General features: G+C 38.0%; 1 protein-coding gene across 6 annotated transcripts in view; it reads right to left on the bottom strand.

Moving 5' to 3' along the window:
- The window catches only part of NETO1 (neuropilin and tolloid like 1), a 90403-nt gene extending 70774 nt beyond the window's left edge, over positions 1-19629 (bottom strand). For 5 of the 6 annotated variants that reach the window (XR_015748856.1, XR_015748855.1, XR_015748858.1 and 2 more), the window contains exons 1-3: positions 18917-19629; positions 10759-10812; positions 6505-6642 (exon numbers count right to left, since the gene is read on the bottom strand). Coding sequence is in view for 1 of the 6 variants with exons in the window: in XM_026671866.2 (XP_026527651.1) it covers positions 6505-6642; positions 10759-10812; positions 18917-18944 (220 nt within the window). In the remaining 5 variants the exon portion in view is untranslated. The remainder of the gene's footprint in view (positions 1-6504; positions 6643-10758; positions 10813-18916) is intronic. The other variant, XR_015748857.1, reaches the window with a different exon arrangement.
- Positions 19630-20665: the final 1036 nt, after the last annotated feature.

The raw sequence follows: 20665 nt of genomic DNA, 5'->3' as shown, positions 1-20665 counted from the left end.
AATGTGCTGTTTCTAAACCTATGTACCACAGTATTTTATTGAGGTTTTGTTCAGGCAAAGTAACTTACTCTACTCAGAGCTATTATTACTAAGCATAAACAGAATGCATTTCAATAATAATATCAGTTGGCTTTCCTACTAAACTTACTTCCTTTTTTAAATTGTTGGATTCTGCATTGTAGGACAAGTAAAATTGGTAACAATTTGGCCTAGTTGCTAAAAAAAAATGTACATAGGCATCTAAGTCTTCCTTTGCTTCTTCTTTTCCTGCAATTATTATTTTTTCTTTGAAGAGATTTAAAGAAAGCAAAGAAAATGTATGTTTATTTGAAGGGCTGTAGTGGCACAGTGATTAGACTACAATATTACAGGCTAACTCTGTCCACTGCCAGGAATTCGATTCTGACTGGTTCAAGGTCAGTAAAATGAGGATCCAGATTGTTGGGGGCAATACACTTACTCTGTAAATGGCTCAGAGAGGGCTGTAAAGGTCCGAAGTAGTATATAAGTTGAAGTGATATTGCTAGTGTTATTTGTAATGGCTGGCCTAAGTAGTAACTACATTCAGTAACATCTATGTAATAAACTATGTTGTATCAGTAGAGTCCTACAGTGACAAATTTGTGAACCTTTCAGACCTATCTTTAGTCTTGCTGTACTGTGATCTTCAGTGTGATCTTGAGCCTCATCTAAATCTCATTCATTCATACACAAGATATTCCAGTTAAACAAAGACGCAAAACTATCCATTATGGTGCCATGTTTTCACTAAATATCAAATGGTTCTAAAAGGTTCATAAACTCTGCTCCTTCCATATAAATATATACACTGCTCAAAAAAATAAAGGGAACACCTAAACAACACAATGTAACTCCAAGTCAATCACACTTCTGTGAAATCAAACTGTCCACTTAGGTAGCAACACTGATTGACAATCATTTTCACATGCTGTTGTGCAAATGGAATAGACAACAGGTGGAAAGCAGAGGCAGTTAGCAAGACATCCCCAATAAAGGAGTGGTTCTGCAGGTGGTGACCACAGACCACTTCTCAGTTCCTATGCTTTCTGGATGATGGTTTGGTCACTTTTGAATGCTGGCAGTGCTGTCACTCTTGTGGTAGTATGAGACGAAGTCTACAACCCACACAAGTGGCTTAGGTAGTGCAGCTCATCCGGGATGGCACATCAATGCGAGCTGTGGCAAGAAGGTTTGCTGGGTCTGTCAGCATAGTGTCCAGAGCATGGAGGCACTACCAGGAGACAAGCCAATACATCAGGAGATGTGGAGGAGGCCGTAGGAGGGCAACAATCCAGCATCAGGACCGCTACCTCTGCCTTTGTGCAAGGGGGGACAGGAGGAGCACTGCCAGAGCCCTGCAAAATGACCTCCAGTGGGCCACAAATGTGCATGTGGCTGCTTAAACAGTCAGAAACAGACTCCATGAGGGTGGTATGATGGCTCGACGTCCACAGGTGGGGGTTGTGCTTACAGCCCAATACCGTGCAGGATGTTTGGCATTTGCTAGAGAACACCAAGATTGGCAAATTCACCACTGGCGCCTGTGCGCTTCACAGATGAAAGCAGGTTCACACTGAGCACATGTGACAGGGTCTGGAGACACCGTGGAAAATGTTCTGCTGCCTGCAACATACTCCAGCATGACTGGTTTGGCAGTGGGTCAGTAATGGTGTGGGGTAGCATTTCTTTAGGGGGCCGCACAGCCCTCCATGTGCTCGCCAGAGGTAGCCTGACTGCCATTAGGTACCGAGATGAGATCCTCAGACCCCTTGTGAAACCATATGCTGGTGCGGTTGGCCCTGGGTACCTCCTAATGCAAGACAGTGCTAGACCTCATGTGGCTGGAGTGTGTCAGCAGTTCCTGCAAGACAAAGGCATTGATGCTATGGACTGGCCTGCCTGTTCCCCAGACCTGAATCCAATTGAGCACATCTGGGACATCATGTCTCGCTCCATCCACCAATGCCACTTGCACCACAGACTGTCCAGGAGTTGGGGGATGCTTTAGTCCAGGTGTGGGAGGAGATCCCTCAGGAGACCATCCGTCACCTCATCAGGAGCATGCCCAGGCATCGTAGGGAGGTCATACAGGCATACAGGGTTGCTAAATTTGATTTCCATTGATTATTTTTGTGTGATTTTTTTGTCAGCATGTTCAACTATGTAATGAACAAAGTATTTAATAAGAATATTTCATTCATTCAGATCTAGGATGTCTTATTTTTGTGTTCCCTTTATTTTTTTGAGCAGTGTATTTCCACCATAGTGCAACACTGTTTTGTCAAACTCTGCTGAAATTTCCCAACTTACAGAATTTTCGGCATATTTTCTGATCCATTAAACAGCATAGGAATTGAAATCCTATTCTATGATGGTAAAGCAGAGGTAATGTTGGAAAAAAACCTCAAATACTGGCTTTTTGGCTTTTTTAAAAAAAATGTAGCCCAAATATAGCTGTCTAATGAGCTTGCTTTCACAAATTTGCATGCTTTCATGTTAACCAAATGGAAACATTAAAAGTGATTAAAGAGATGTTAACTTGGTAACATTGTGCACTATTTCTGCTGAAGACTTATAGAGAATTCTTTCCTTTATCTAAAGCTCAATATGAAAAGCAACATCTATTTTTGAACTGTCTGCATCCTATTCCCACATACAGGTTACACCTGTCACTTGTCAAATGCAGGAGCCAAAACCAGATTACATTCTTTATGATCTGGCTTTTTCAATCTATTTGGTAATGAAAAACAAAGCAAATGCACTGACATTTTGAGGCACTATGAATCACGCAAATGTGCTGCATTAACAATGGAAGAATTTTCATACAATGGAAGACATCCATATATGGAAATGCCATTTTGTTCTCCTCATTGTCCTGCTTCCCTCTGTGACCCATTTGTTCTTGAGAATAAGGAAACCCTCTAGAACAGGGGTCTCCAACCTTAGCAACTTTAAGACTTGTGGACTTCAACTCCCAGAATTCCTCAGCCAGCAAAGATGAGTTGAAGTCCACAAGTCTTAAAATTGCCAAGGTTGGAGACCCCCACTCTAGAACAGCAAGGTACAATAGGTGTCATTGGGAATCACAGCAGGATGCTGAAGCTTCATACTAGTTTCATGTCAGCTTAAGTATTCTGGAAGAATTTAAGTATTGTTAAGGAAGAACTTCAGCCAATGGAAACAAGGTTTGCATTTTATACTTCAAGTTAAAAATGCACTTTAATTTCCAGGATTATATCTCTGACAGATAAACCAAAGCAGACATACTGCACATGTTAGTGTTCATTGAATAGGCATGCACAGAGCTGCATTCTAGAGATGTTAACTATCAAAGTATTTCAACTTTCAGGTGTAGAAAATGTGTTCAATTAAAAACAGGACTTCTGGGTAAAAAACCAGACTAAATTATTGTGAAATACTAAGAATCTTCCATGCTCTTGGTCAAGGTATAGGTTCACACCAAATTAAAAGCAAGAAATAGATAACAGTAGATTTATTCTAAAAAGCTTTTTCTTTTATCACTCAAATCAAGAGTTTTTTTAAAAAAAAAAACCACAAAAAGGATTTCTATTTTAATGATGATGATTCTTCTTTTTATGCAAAATAATACTAGGCTGAAAATAATTATGTGATGATTAATACAAATCTTCAGTCATTAGTTGATTGCAGCAAAGTTGGAGTTCAATGCAGTTTAGAGATTATGCTGATTTTGCAGTTCAGGTATAGTAAACTATCCCAAGAAATCTTGCTAGGTTTTACTCCCTGACCTTTCCTAACCATAATCTCTAGTTCTCCAAGAGCTATTTTACCACCCTGAAGGAGAATCACTGCAGATATTTGCACACATCTGTAACATGTGCCAATACATACACACACCTACAAACGTTTATCTATTCATATTTATTTATTCATTCATTCCACCGGCCCATAGTGCAAGTATAATCTCAGAAAAAAGTATGTGATCATTTCTTCTTTCTTTATCTCTGTAGCAATAGTAAAAGCAAATAGGCAAGAAAATGTTGCAAACTACACTGGTTGTGTGCTACAGTTGTTCTGCAATGAGCTTTTACTACTTGAACTCTTAGCAATCTTTTTAATTTAGGTTCTAATTACCTTTCTTCAAAGAGTCCTAATAACATGGAAAAGATTGCTTAATGCCTGCATGTCTTGTCATCTTTTTCATCTAATTATCTTATAGAAGTGCTGCCTTGAGGTTTTACATCTGCTTAAAAAGACTTGGGGTTCTAACAAGAAGCAGAGGAATAGATGCAATGAAAAAGGCCCATACAATTAAGGCTTTGATTTTTACCAGCCTGTAATTTCATGTAGCTGACAGCTGAAGCTAAGTAAAAAAAAAAATCTATCTCATTTTAACAGAATGTCTGGAAATGAAAGATTGATCTAAACATCTTTCCTACATAACTGGGAGCCAGAATCACACAAATGGATTGGAATGTATAATGTTATTATAACAATACTCCTATGTATAGATATGATTGAAAACTAAACAATAAATCATCACCAATATTTCAGCTAGGACATTTTAAATTATTTTTTATGCATTACTTTTAAAATTCTACATTTATTACTTTGTTAGTAACTCAAGCTGGAAAACATACTTAATACTCCTTCCTTATCCTATTTTCCCCACAACTCAGGTGTGAGTAACTAGCCCAGTCACCCAGCCAGCTTTCTGGCTAAGGTAGAACTTGAACTCACAGCCTCAGAGCAGACAATTAGTATATTTGCTACAAAGGGCTAAAGTTCTTTGGCTGAAATTGTTCAAGCCCAACTACAGAAATAAAGAAGAGAATCAACACTATAAAAAGGTGGCTCCTAACCCTTTGTAAAAAATGTAATTTATGAATTACAACCATCATGAAGAGGATTTATCCCATATACTTTGGAACAACTTCATGTCTTTTTCAAATAGTCAAGATATCTACTACCTAAACAAATTCAGAACCTCTGCTAAATAAAAATAAAAATAAGCACATCTTCAAAGTTACTATATGGATAATGTAAGAGATAATACTCTACAGGTATAGACCTAAACTTACACCCATTATCCGAAGTTACAAGTTAACAGCCATAGTGGCACAGTGGTTAGAATACAGTATAGCAAGCTAACGCACTGCTGACTGCCAAAAGTTCAAGTCTCACCAGGTTCAAGGTTGATTCAGCCTTCCATCCTTCCAAGGTGGGTAAAATGAAGACCCAGATTGTTGGGGGCAATAGGCTGACTCTGTAAATCACTTAAAAAGGGCTGTAATGCACTGTGAAATGCTACATAAGTCTAATTGCTATTACTATGCTACAATGCCACACTGAAAAATGACTTATGGCTGGTTTTCACACTTACGACTATTGCAGTATCCCTACAATCACATGTTCAAAATTTGGGTGCTTGGTAACTAGCATATATTTATGACAGTTGCAATGTCCCGGGGTCATGTGATCACATTTATAATCTTCTCAGTTGGCTTCTGACAAGCAAATGGGGAACACCAGATTTGCTTAACAACCACACTTAGCAACTGCAGTGACTCACTGAACCATGGCAAAAAAAGACATAAAATGGGGCATGACTCACTTAACAACTGTCTTGTTAGCAATAAAATTTTGGGCTGAAATTTTGGGCTCAGGGACTACCTGTAATAATTTTCAAATATACCAGTATTATTATTTTTAAATGTAATTGAACAACAGGAGCCAAAATAATATTTGTTTCAAATAAGGTTTATTTCTCCCTTTATACGTGAGAGGAGTGAAGGAGTATTATCATTTAAGTTGATAATTTTATATATCTGCATTTAGATTAACAAATTTCCATCATAAAGTAAAAGAATAAAAACATGATTTTCTGCTAATTATACATAGCTTCCAATCTACTAGGAGCCTCTATATTGTAATGTAATTGGTATAAGGAATTTAAAGCAGTCCATGAAAGGAAAATTAATGCTACATATCACATTTTAAAAAATACTTTAAAAGTTTTTAGCAACCCTGGAACTATGTAAGGTGAATATCATACAAATATATTTCTTACAAAGAATGATTTGGCTGCAACTTCCTATTGATACACTTTGTGACTGACCTGGATTTGCTGCCAACAATTCTGAAATATTGCCAAAAGTCTAACCATATTATGAAACATCCCATTTCTTATAACTCAAAAACAACCACAAAAAATAAGAGTGATGTGTAACAGCATTAATCTTATTGTCAAATTACTGAGTCTAAAAATGGAAGAGAATGCTTTCTATTTAATTATCAGCTTGCAAGCTTCTGTGGAGTCTTTCAGAAATGTATGCATTTTCTATGAATACAAAATTTTCATTTTATGTCCCTCTCCAAAAATGAACATTTATACATTCTTACTAGATAGATTAAGCTCTTGTTTTTGAAATGGTTAAGTTTAATAATCATTGCCAAAGGTAGAACAATGAAAAAAAAGAGAGAGAAAGGAATGTCTTAGATTACCTTCTATAATATAGACACATTCTCTGTCAGGAGGATATTTGTTGGGATAATTCGGGGAAGTGAAAATACCTCCTTCTGCGTATTTTGTCCACACTCCACACTGAACTGTCTTTTGTCCTTCTGAACTGCTTTGCTTTTCTGGAAAAGGGGAAAAAGGAAGATGAGATCATGTTTTGGTTTAAATACATAATGTGTAATCATTTGCTTTCACCTGTAGCCTGCTATAATTTCCTAATATAATTTCCTGATAGGACAGTCAAAATTATATTGACTACCAGAAAGGGCACTTCAAAGGAAAATGGGGTATTTGGTGCTCTTTGAGCTTGGTTGTTTTCTTAAAGATGTTTTATTATGAAACTAGGTAACATCATCAGTACTAGCACAGTGCCTATACCACTGATGATGTTACCCAGTTTGGTAATGAAATGTCTCAAGAAAGCCACCAAGCTCAGACTCCACAGTTTAACAAGGACTCCACAGTTTAACAAATATTTTCTTCTATCAGCTAAATACAAGATATCAAACAGAATTTTAAAACAATAATAACAATGGCAGAATCTACAAGAACAGAACACAGCTATATTGTTATAGCCTCATTTTTCTGCCTGAAAATAACATAGTCTGCATATATAACAGGTGCAAAGTTATGGTATTTCTAGAAGAAATAATTACTGATTATGGAAATTCTCACATAAAATAAAATATCAAAATTTCATCATACTCCAGAAACTCCATTGCATTGTATGTTAAAGGAGGAATTGCATTGTAAATAAAAAAAAAATCTCTTACCTATATAGAATCCCCCCCCCCAAAAAAAAAAAATGGCATGGCAACACAACTGAAAGGATCTGATCTGATTACCAACCATCCAATCAGGAAGAGCTACGGATGACATTTTCCAAAATCAAATTAGAGAATGTTGTAATGCTAATGAGAAGATTTAATCACAATGTTATCTGGTAAGATTCAATTGCTTCATATGGATTTGCAGGAAATTCCTGTTTGGTTTTGGTTACAAGATTTTATAAAAAGAAGAAAACAATTGGATTTCTTTGATTTGATGTAATTTGATTTAAGCAATAGGAAAAAGTTAGTAATATGAAAACAGTAATAAGAAAGGATTTATTGGAGGAGGCAACCATATAATGGTAGAGCCTTTGACTTAAGAAATATAAAGACAAGTAAAAAAAATATTCCTTGGGCCGCAAGTAAAGGTGATTTGAATAAACTCAAAACAATGATAAGACTGTTCGTGCATGAAAAAATAATAGAATAAAAGTTTGATATTAATGGAGGTTTCTGAAAAAGGAAATATTAAATATGCAATCATAAAAAATTTCCAATTAGAGAAGAAAAGGGGAAATAAAGGAAGCCCATGCAGCTGCACAAAAAGTTCATAAGCAATCAAAAAAATGAGAAAGGACACATATAGAAGGGACAGGAAAGACTAATTATGAAAGAAGGGCAGATACAAGAAACCCAGAATTGCAAAGATTAAAAGTGATGGCCAGAAAAAGTTGTCTTTACATACGTGCAATTAAAAAACGAGCAGAAAGCTGATTGTGTAAGAATTGACAAATTGTTCAGAGGTAACATAATTTTTTTTTTCTTCAGAAAAGGATCTGTTTCTGTTAAGCAAGAATGATGAGGTGATTGCAGGGGCAGGCCAAAAACTTCAAAACGACAGAAAAAATCTTAGGGAGTATCTAAGAACTTTTCAGTAAAGTTCATTTCTTTTGTTCCAAATGAATTACATCCTAGGTGCTGAAGGAATCTACTCATAGATTCTCAAGACTGCATTTTGTATTTAGGAAAACCTGCAAAACATGAAGTGCCAGAAGCCAAAAAAGGAAAAAGAAACTATCCCCGTCTTCAAAAAGAGTGAAACAGAAGATCCGGGATATTGGTAGATCTGTAAATCTCATGCCAGTGGGTTGAAAAACTGCAGCACATTAAAAAAAAATTCAATTCCTTGAATCCTACAGGAAATGTGGACTGTCAAAAATAACTCCTACCAGCTTAATTACAGTAAATCATGGGAAAGCTGAAGTCATATCTTGAATTCAGTAAAACATTTTATAAAGTACCTAACAGATTAATAAGCCAGCTAACTCTGGTTTATTAGGAATTAGTACCAGGGGTGGAATTCAAAAATCCCAACCACCGGTTCTCTGCCCAGCTGCTGGGTAAGCATTGCCATGGTGGGCATGGCCTATCAGAACTTCCGGGAGGACCATTTTTCACCTTCCCCAGGGTTCGAAGGTTTTCCTCGGGCCTCTGGAAGGGCAAAAACGGCCTCCCCCGGACTCCAGAGGCAGTCTGGAAACCGGAAACAGGCCCATTTCTGGACTTCCGGAACTTCCGGGAGGGCTGTTTTTCACCCTCCCAGAGCCTCCACGTGGACCCTGTACTTAGCTACATCCAAAACGGGCTGCATGGAGACTCCTGGGAGGGGAGGGGAGGGGCAGGATAGGCAGGGCCACTGGTTGGTTCAACTATCGGTTCAGCAAACCAGATGTAAACTTAACATCTGGTTCGCTCAAACTGGCCTGAACTGGCTGAATCCCTCCCCTGAGTATTACACATAGGCAAAAAAAGTACTCAAAATATGGTCAGGCAACAAGTATTGAAGGTAATTTATCTCTCCTAGTTTCTTGCTGTAATCCATATCTGTAGACAGGAAGGAGGATGAATTTACTTACTTTCAAGCTTGGTACAAGTGATCCTTGAGTTATGACCACTCATTCTGACATGACCTGCCACTTTCCCACAAACAAAGCCAATACAGAAGCTGGCAGGAAATCAGAAATTTCGTTCACATGAAGTCCTTAATGAGTATAAGTCCTTGCTTAATGATGACAACAGAATGCTTGGACTTTTGTTGCTAGGTGGTGAAATCATCTGATTCACACTTTACTAATGGTTCAATTAGCAACAGCAGTCCTAGTTCTAATTGCTGTCGCATTCTGAGGACAACCTATAACTATTTACTTATTAAAAAGTGTTTTTGTTCCTTGTGCTGAGGCAGAAATTTGACTAGCTGTATTTCATAGATCTATGAGTTATAACGGATTAGAATTATATTGGATATTTAGTATTCCAAATGTACTAAAATAACATCAAACATGTAAATTATTCTTTTCTATTACTTGTTAAGAAAGTTTCATATCTATGTTAGGTTTTTAATTTTTAATTCTGCCAGAATCATTTTTCAGCAATTCTATCTCTTTAGGAATTCATCTTTTAGATCAGCTGATATGAAATACTGATTGTATAGTAATTAATATTTAAAATTGGCTGAGTTCATGTATCACATTAATCCAGAACATGGTAGGTTTAGTTTTCATTGTGATTTGTAAATCCAGACTTTGCAAAGTAGGCTTTATAGTTGAACACATGTTCGAAACTATTCAGTTGTTTCCTCTATTAATTTGGTAGAAAAAGATTTGGTTCACTGAAATTTGTGAATCAGATCAGAAAATTCTTGTTATTATTACTTTATATTCCAGTCAACTACTAATAGCATTTTTTTAAAAAAAAAAAAAGCTATCTCTGAGTTAGGAATTCCATTTGTATTCTTAGCCAGAAAGGAACCACTGGAGATGAAATGCTTGTTTTTCATTTGAAAGTAGCAGCAGCACTTATTCATTCATATTTCCAAGTCAAGAAGCATACATGTTTGCAATGTCACCAATCCATCTTTTTACAGAAATGTCTGCAAGCGAATAATCAAGCTCAGACAGCACCAAGGACTTCAACGGTAGTTCAACTGTAAGCTACAAATATTCTCTTCTATTTGTACTAGATCACTTTTTCTGTCTTCTGAGCTTGAAATTCATTGATTCCATAAAGGTAACCATCCGTTTCTAAGTTTACCACCTGTAATATAATTGTTGGCCAGGATGTGATTGAAATGTTAACTCTTATTTTAGGATCCAATTTTTAGGACCTTATTTTACTTGTTTTGGCCTCCTGATTCAAACAGAAACATGCTATACCCTGCAGCTGCATTGGACTTTAGAAAATTTATTCATTAATTTTTTGTTAACATGTTTCAGTGCTAATTTACATTTGGAAATAAGACACATGTTTTCAACATTGAATGTCATAGCCTTCTTTGACTATTTTAAACCTGTTCACTAAGCGCTACAATCCCCCCTTACTAAATTGTTTGAGAAAAACATAAATCATTTTAAGTTTTAAACATTTTTAAACAAAACTTGCTCATATGAATATTTTTTTCTAAAAACATACCTGCTCCTTTTTTTGTTGCCCCGGCCCAGTGTAGGATGATAAAACTTGCTACAACTGGAAAATTAAAAAACATATTAGTTGAATGAGAAATTAGTTAGGACAGCTCTATTCTTAACCTTAATCCAAAGTAGGAAATGCTAAAGAAAGAACAAACAGTACAGGTTGTGTGGCTGCACTTATTTTTTTTATAAAAACATAGTAATCCTAAACAGAATGGCTACTTATTCATAGTAAACAGGAATAAATGGACTTCTTTTAAGCATGAAACATTTTGATTCATGACTGCTCAGAATTTAGTTAGAGATACATTGAGGTGAGACAGGAGTGGGATTCAATTGTTTTTACTACTGGTTCTGTGGGCATGGCATGGCTTGGTGGGTGTGGCTTGGTGGGCATGACAGGGGAAGGGTACTGTAAAATCTCCATCCCCTCCCCACTCCGAACTACTCAAAATTTCCATTACCGGTTCTCCAGAACTGGTCAGAACCTGCTGAATACCACCTCTGGGTGAGACCATTTAAATACTGTATATAGCCAGAGCTACAATCCTATGCTATTTTCATGAGATAAATCTCAGGAAAATCAATGGAACTTATTTCTGCATAAATCTACACTACAGATTGGGCGGGGGGGAGAAACCTGGGTGATACTTTATGAGCTTTTGGTATTAACTATATCAGTTATGTGCACACCAGATAGTTATAGTAGCTATAGTTATGGTTATAGTTAGTGATAGATGACATTTAACTGGCTGTGGGAATACTGAATAATAGTATATTGATGGATTTAGCCAGGCCATCTGTCCTCCCTCAGATGTTTCTGATATATCAGTCATCTGATACCATTGACAAAGTTGACTAGACTGTTGAAAGCATCAACCCAAGACTGTGTCAAAGTGACAACACACGAATATAATGATATAATGAGACAAACTTCATTTTTACAAGTTTGCATTCCAATATTTGACACAAGTAGACTAGTTACATTACTGCCATCACGGTACTATCAACTGTCATGGCCAGGTAGCTCAACACATTTCGGATAATCTCACTCAAATCTGGTCAAGATTAGAAAATGGATGGCAAAGTTCTAAAATGGCAGAGATAATGTTTTAGAATATTGTTTGGGAGATTTAGGAGGCTATGTATCTAAAAGCAGTAGATAGCGCTTCCTTTGAGACCATATCCACAATCTGTAGACTTGATCCCTATTTCTCCAGTTTGGCAAAATCTTCCATGGAGGAGACAGGGATATGGCTCTAGGGAAGAATCAATACTTCACTATAGGGATGGGAGATAACAGCTGCTTTTAAAAAGGCAATGGTTTGCCTTCTGCTCTGAACTCAGTAAATCAGGACCACTAAGACCTCTTCTCCAATCTCCCTTTTGGAAGAAGATTGTAAGAAGTTGATGGAGCATCAGTTACAAAGAACACTGGAAGAAATTGATAATCTGAACCCCATGAAATAAGAAACCAAACTGTTATGGGACGTGACTCACTATGGCAAATCTTGGATGATGTTCCCATGTAATTTGTCCTGCAGAAAATCTGAGTGGCTATCCATGATAGCCTTTTAGGCTATCAGCAGTAGTTACCAGCATGAAGACACCATTTTACTTAAGAATAGTTCCAATCTAGTTGGGAGCTATGAGAAAGAGGAGATTGTTCCATGAGACATTTCAGTATAGGGTTAATCCTCTCCTCCATTTTATTGAATATTTGCTTTATATTAGACTGTCCATGAAGGGTATCTAGAAGATTCAGCTAGTACAGAATGCTGCTTTCCAGTTGATACAATTCACTGTTATCTCTACTGCAAATAACTATGACTGGAAGTTACAATCTACTAATAACTGGAGTTCTAACACTGAGCTTTCCAAACTAGCATGTTATTAAAATCTTAACAGAGATTTTAGTAAATCATATTTTCCAGTGTTATCTGTCTTTAATATTGTTTTTAAAAAACATATTTTAGCTAGTTTGACCACTGGTTTATTTATAATAAGTGTTTACAAGTGAAGTTTCCCTTTGAATGTTTGCACAGCATTTTCTGTTCCCAAAGGATATCTCTAAGTTCTGATAAAAACTATTTTGGCAAATTAACTGTTTTGTATATTAACTATCAATTCAGAAATTGTTTAATTTTCCACTGAAATAAATCAACTGTACTAGTAACAATAATTTCACATATCTGGCCCTTTTAATTATTTTACAATGGCTATTAAGCATCTGTAGTATCTTCATTTTCTTCTGCTCTGCAGTCCGATTAATGCATAAGGGTAAATTGTTCTGCACCCAGCCTTCTGAACTTAACAATCTAGACTGCAAAAATCTGATTAACTATAAATGGAAGTTAATATTTCATGTTTTCTGTTTCCTTACTGTCACCTAGTAGCATCCAGAGTTTTGAAGCTCAGAGCTGGTAGCCCTATACTGTAATGAACATACACTTAGAAGAAGCCAATTTGAAGTAGGAAGCTAGCAAAGTTTATCAAAGACAATATTTGACAAGGGGAACAAAGTAATGGTTGCATAAGCACCATTTCTGTAGACTGGTATGTCTTTTGATATTATATTCAAAGAGTCATTTGCACCAAATAACTGCTTACTGATATCATTAGCATTAAGATATACAATGTACAAATGACACTTGCATTATTTATATATAGGGTTGTCTGTATGTTCTTCAAAGTTGTATTGTTATGGTGCATGGGAGTTACTAAGCTACAAAGCTATTACAATTTGAAAAGCAAGTGCTGTAAAGTTGCTCATTTATACCTATATGTATTTTATGTGAAAAGATGTTAAATTTTATCCTTACTGAAAGCACTATTGCATGCATTTGCATTTTAAAACAGAACTTCAATTCTTGTAAACCAATGCCAGTTTCAATTTGAGAATTTTAAAAATTGGTCATTCATACAAAGCATTCATTATATAGTTTCCTGAAATCAAAATCTGTAATAATCCCATGAATGGATTGAACTTTCTCTGGTTTACATTTTGGTATTTAGTATTTCTTCAAGGTCATCCAATGAATGAATTTAATAAACAGCTACTTAAATTCTCTTTCATCCAGCTAGTAGGCTTTTGAATACCATTAAGAAATACCTGTCTGAAAAGTTTCTGTGCTGTTTGCATTCCATTTTTTGCAGGCACCAAAAGCATTATTTCATATACTTACCGCAGAATCAAGCTGGCTGTTTAGAAAATTGGGTGAATAATAATGCACCTATTCTGTTCTAACATCTAGAGTCCACTGAAATGTTACACCAACTCTGTTGTGCCTTCATTGAGCATAATTTTCCCCTTTTCCCATTTATATAGCTATGCCAATCAAGAAATATGTGCACCTATACAAAATACGGTATATGCTACTAAAGTTCAAAACTTATCTCTGATGTTCTGTACATCTTATAATCATAGATTTTTTATTTTTGATTCATGTAAGATACTTAAAAGCATTAATTTAAGCAATCTTAGGGAAAAATAACCTGCAGAATTTCTTCCCCTATGTATCCACTAGTGGCTTTATAGAATTAGCTGCCCATAACTACTGGGAACTTAAATGTATCATTTTCTTTAGTTACAATCTTAGAATCCCATTACCACTTTTTCCTACATCTTCTTCTCTGAGTACTTTGCAACAGATCAACAAGCATTATTTAAAAGTGCTAGCAACTGCTAAGAAAAAGGTGGGTAAGCAATATTCAGATAGCAAGAGCACTTAGACTTATACACCACTTCACAGTGCTTTACAGCCCTCTCTAAGCAGTTTACAGAGTCAGCATATTGCTCCCAACAATCTGGGTCCTCATTTTACCCATCCCGGAAGGATGGAAGGCTGTGTCAACCAGATCTTATATAACTGATTTTATATGGCCATAGTAGGCACTTCACTAATTTCATTACCATTTGCAAATATTTGTCATTGGAAACTTGTTAGCTTGATTTACTTTCCACTAGTAGTTGCTATGAATATGGCTGAATTGTAAGTTGCTTGTACCATAAAACTTACAAATCCCTACATTTGTAATATTAAAAAATAAACCATTTAAAAGAGAGGGTCAACCTATTATCCAAAGCATGTTGGGATATAAGAAATATTGGATGAAACCTCAAGAAGAGGACCAACCTAGAACTAAGGAGAAATTGCCTGACAGTGAGAACAATTAATCAGTGGAATGGCTTGCCTTCAGAAGTTGTGGGTGTTCCATCACTGAAAGTGTTTAAGAAGAGATGGACAGTCATTTGATATAATCTCTTCCTTGGGCAGAGGGTTGGATTAGAACACCTTCAATGTCCCTTCCAACTCTGTTTCAAAGTTATGTTGTTTTGATTTTGAAGACATCCTGAGGCCTGACAGGTTCAACTATCTACTCTTCACAACTATCTACTCTTCACATTTTTCTTCAAACCACTGTGGATACTTCTAGGATTATAACACCTTCTGTTTTGCTATCTTACAATCTAAAGCTTCAAATTTCCTTGCCTTCTAATAGTATAACGTCTGAAGTAGTTTTGTACTTTAAAACAGACTTAGTTTATGCTTGGTCAATTCTAGTCCACATATGATCCTCAGTAATGTTTGACATTACCTGCTATCTCTTGTTATTTTATTTTATTTTATTTTATTTTATTTTATTATCCTCCTCTTAAAATGATGGAATCACAGCATTTTGTCATGCACAGTTCTTGTGCTTTTAATCCTGTTTCATAATCCAACTTTGGGGTTATAAAAAGATAATAAACTGTACAGATAAAAATTACCTGTACACAGATACCACTTCCAGCCTGTTACCAAATGTGATTTTGGGAACAAAGGGGTTTTTCACTCTAGGATTGAAACAATGTATAAATAAGCTAGAGAACTAAACACTATTGTGACTAATTTTGGACTGAAACACCAGAGTTCTAAAACCTGTTTACCCATCGTGGTCATTTGTTGACTTTGCACCCTGGCCTTGTAAGTTTTACACTCTGAAGCCCAGCCAACATCAAACTATTCCTTAAATTTTTAGCCTCTTATTGTGGGATTGCCCATGTGTGCCCAAATCAATGCACACAGTTCTGTTGGTTGTCAAAGAAGTTTAGTTGAGAGAACATGATAATCTGAGTTAAATATTGTTTATTTTATATTTTGTAATACCAACATAACCCACTTTTCTTTGAAAGAAAGGTTTTGATTTGGAAGTCAGCAATATATTCTGAGACAAAAAGCACTGTAAAACAAAATTGATTGAACAAAAAGGTTTCAGTCCTGTCAAAAATGTATTTAGTAAGAAATACTGTAAGGGAAAACTCTGCTATTAACTAAATGCATTATTCATCTTGGATTTCCAAAACACTTTAAAGAAATTTCAGGGTTTTGAAATTATATCAGTACATTTAAGAAACAGAGGAAGAAGAAAAAATGTGTATTTAGACAGAGGCCATGGGTGAGGAAATATACTGTACTTCAAGTCTACTCTTGTCATTTTATTTTCTTGTTCTTAAACAATAGCTGCCACCATGGAATAAACTAAGCATTTAAATTTTATTTCTAAATAGGTAGACTGAGCATATGATATTTCCACAGTGCCAAAACAAGAAAGAGAAAACCATGATTTATATGTTGTTCTTTGAAAGACAGATTTTGACATTTACTGTATACTATGAATTAGGAGCTTTAAACAGAGAACTTTTTGTGTTACCAATCAAAAGCCATTTTCCCTCCTCCCTTCTGCTTCTCTCTCTTTAATGAATGATTTGTGACAAGAAAATGAATGAAGCTGAGGTGAGAAAGCAAAGAAAGTCACAAATAAAATTCTAAAAATATAATCCAGCAATCTTGTCTGGAAATATCCTTGTTGAAACTCAAGCTACCTTCTGAAAAAAATCATGAACAATATTAAAATATGTAAAATATGCTCTTTACTAAAGTAGGAAACCCCAGTAATTCATGCCTAACTCCATTCACTGATATGAATTAAATTGACACTGTAAGCTATGTAGTCAACTGTTGCATTCTTAATGTTTTGAAATCTCATCCCCAATAAGCATCATAAATATCCAGAGAATATCTGTTTGCCTCCTTTAATGGATATTTAGATGAAAGTTTATGTTTGTGTAATGAAAGATGATTCAGTATATATAAATGACATGTTTATTTAGATGTTCATAACAGAAACTAGTAAGAAGTTGCTACTGAATCATGTACTATATATTTGTAATCATACTATTCTAATATTAGCAGGTTTACTTTGCAGAATATTCTACCATATTTATTCCATGTTTAACTCCAAATTCCTGAATTAGAATTACTGAAATAATTACAATAATTCAAAGCCAGGAAGATATCCCTCAGCTTCATCTACTTCTGAAAAAAATGGGCATAGTAATAACCAATACACTTTAGATGACTATTGATATGATGTAAATTAAAAGTTATGGACACACCCCATTAAATTTAATGGCAGATTTAATTAATAGTAATCAAATGAGCTTAATATTGTTTAATGTATGAATCTATTTACACATTATTGGAGAAATTATGAATCTTATTAACTACTGAGCACTGGAATTTTAACCAGATGGTTTTAAATTACAAATAACTTTTTAAATTAAATTATTCACTTGACTAGAAATGAATTAATGCTAAATCCCTTTTCCCTTCATCTTATTATTTTCTATGGCTTCCATCAAATAAAGTTGTACAGAAAAGAAGAAAATGAACATCTTACCTACTACCATCCTGACTCAAAAAATAAATAAATAAATCCATTCACCATGCTTTGAAAGAAAGCCAGCATTAAGAATGCTACTGTCTCCATTTTTACATCCCATTCCCATTGAACTTTTTGATTCACATCCTCCTTCAAAATACTAAAACTTGTCTGTACTGTATCCAGTGAGAACAGAAAAAATAAGCTGAAAACAAATTTATCTAGGGACCCAACACTGATCCTTCAAAAAAATTGATCTTTTTAGTAAAACAAATCAAGTATTTAGTACTGCGTTTGTTGAGATGCCTATTATGTTTGAACATATTTACATTCATTATTTAACCTGGGTTATAAATAAAGACATTATTTCTGAATTTGTTCAGTAAATTGTTATGGAATTGGACATATAAGTCCCAGTAAATGAAAAAAAATTAACCCCAGTTCCACTAGTATTTGTGAAAGCATGTAGACTAGTAAAGGATTATACCATACGCCTGGAGAATTTTAAATACTGAAAGAAACTAAGGAAAACTGTAACTTTAGAGTTAAGAGTCATCACCAACCAATGACTTAAATGTAATAACAGGGCTTCCTGAAGGAGGAAGAAAACTACTCAAATCCAGCAGCCTTTGTTAAATCCTGAATGTCAGTAATTAATGAGTTTAGATTAATTTAGACAGATGGCTCCAGGGATGGATATTTGCCATTCGTCTGGTGAAAATCTCACCCTCACGCCTGCCTGGGACTCAATCTACATACACAACCTGGAATTGAAGATGAGGGGAAGGGGACAGGGCCATTCTGATTTTGAACCTGGTTACACAGAAGTAACTTCCTGTGAATTTCAGAGAACCGGATTCCCAACGAGAGCAAATAATAAGCTGAAGCCCCACCACCACCACACCACCCGCCCCCCCTCCTAGCCGGAATTGGCCAAATTCCAGAATGCACCGACTTCTGCGTGGTTTTAAAATCTCGGTTACCTTAACTGTTATAAGGGTTTTTTTTAAAAAAAAGAAAAAGTGAAGAGAGTTTTAGCGGGCCAGGTCTCTCGGCCCCATCCGCCCTCCTGGGTTTGGGGCAGATTTGCTTCCAACTGGATTCTTCTTGATCGCAACCCGGATCTAAGAGCCAGGAGTTTCCTCACGGTTATAATATTTCCAGCTTTCAGGGAGTCCGGTGCCAGGATTCGCGATTCCGAGGGGGTGGGGAGGCAAAACGGGAGGGGGGGCAGGGGAAGCGTCTGAGGCGACGGCAGGGGGGAAGATTTACACCTACGCCATTCACCTTTTCCGCAACTGATCTCCTTCTCCCAGTTTGCAACAACCTTTAGCCAGAGGGAGGGGGAGAAGGAGGAGGAGGGAAAGGAGGGGGAGAGGGGTTGGTCGACGCGAGTGCCGGCAAGAGCGCGTTCAAGTCTCAGTGGAAAGCGGGCGCGGGGAAGCGGTACTCACTGTGAAACAAGCTGCGTCCATGGATCATGTCTGTTCCTTACACAAGGGGCTTCGCTCTCCACTAATTCCATCTAGAGACGGGAGGGCTTCCACGGTGGAGAGCCGAGCACACGCTCAACCCAGAAGCTCGACGTCCCCCTCTGCACTCGCTCTGGCCCCGCCGTTTGGCAAGGAGCGACCATTTCCACCGCTCGGGCTCCTGAGCAGCCAGCCTCGGGGGGCTAGTAGCGTCCGCCGCCGCAGCCGCCGGGCGTCTGCATAACCCGGCCAAGAAAGGCGAGGGAGGAAGAAGAGACGCAAAAAAGCTCGACTCCGGGCGACGGCAAACGGCCGCCAACAGGGAGCTCCCAGGCTCCGGCGCGGAAGGGAGGCGGGCTTCTCTCCTCCCGGTTTAATCGCCAGTTTCCCACACAGCAACCAGTATTTCGGAGAGAATGCGGAGGCCGAGCTCGTCCGGCCTTTTAGAGTTATGACGGCGCCCAGAAGGGAAAAAGCCGGCTGGGCCTGTCATCAGTTCCCGGGTGGGACGAGGTGGGGAAAGGCCCCCAAAGTGGGAAGAAAGGGGCTTCTCCGGCGGGGAGGGCGGGGGAAGAGAACAAGGGTAGGGGAAGAGGGCAAAAAATGGGCTCACCCAGTAGGGGATTTAGTCATCTTTGGGGAGGGGGCCGCCGCGTACTCCTTATTAAAGGTGAAGCCCTTTAAAGTCAGCTAAGCTCATGTCGCCCGCCTCGTGGCAGCACATCAAGCCGAAGTAAAGTGCGTCTCCTCCGGCTGGGGTAGTAGGATCAGGAAGAGAGAGAAAAAAAAGAGAGAGAGAGAGAAAGAAATCACAATTCGGCCCAGAAGCGATTTAACCCGGGAGAATCTCTCAAGTAGCGATCGGGAGCGAGACCTCCGGAGGGCCGCGTAGTCCTGGGGGTGCCGCCGCCTGCCAAGCGCCCTTCAGTGTCTGCCCCAAGTAAGAGATGGCGTCTTTTCCACCCTCGCCCTCCTTATGGCCAACCCGCGAAGGATCTTGCCTCTGCGCGCTGCAGTCTTTCTGGGTCCGAGAGCAAGAGTGAGGCGGGCTGGGAGACGCCGCAATAAAAGTTTGGTGTCAGGCCGGTGGCCGCGAATAATCTCTTTCCCTCCGTCCGGAGGTAGCAGGGGAATAGACCCTCGTCCTCCGGCCCCCTCTTCTTCTCGACGTAGATAACCTTTTTCTTTTCTTTTTTTCTTCCACCCTCAAGGCACCCTCCGAGGCTGGGCTGCGAAGAAAGGGAGAGAGAGATCGCAGAGGAGAAAGGGAGGTAGAGCCGGGATGGCGATCCGGAGCGCAGCAGCTGGAAAGAGGCGGATTCTCCTGAAACGGATTCAACCCTCCTCTCTCTCTCTCTCTCTCTCTTTTTAACTCGGTCGCTTCTGCTCTCAGTCGTCCGCCTCCCCACCGCCGCCGCGCCAAAAGAACAAAAGTCCGCAATAGCGGCTGCTTTTTCACGCACAGGGATTTCCCAGCCTGCAGCCGCCGCTTCTTCTCGCGCGCGCTGTCAGTGGCATCCACGCAAAAAGAAGAGCCGCGTGGGGAGGGAAAAGGGGGAGAGGCAGAGGAGGGGGCGGGGTGGGCGAGGAGAAATAGCCGCCGAATAAGGCAGGGCTGGGAAGGGTGGGGGGAAGAGAAATCTAACCGTAGCTCCTGAGAGTGATGATGATCTTCCCCACCTGCTGCTTTGCGAAGGTGATGCCGGAAGGAAAAGAGTAATATATACAAGC

The sequence above is a fragment of the Notechis scutatus genome, chromosome 3 (genome assembly GCF_049901735.1).
Source record: "Notechis scutatus isolate UNSWTSFEM ecotype Mainland chromosome 3, rNotScu1.2, whole genome shotgun sequence".
NCBI lineage: Eukaryota > Metazoa > Chordata > Lepidosauria > Squamata > Elapidae > Notechis > Notechis scutatus.
Note: the sequence above shows the minus strand (reverse complement) of the source record. Positions and strands in the feature narration are given on the sequence as shown.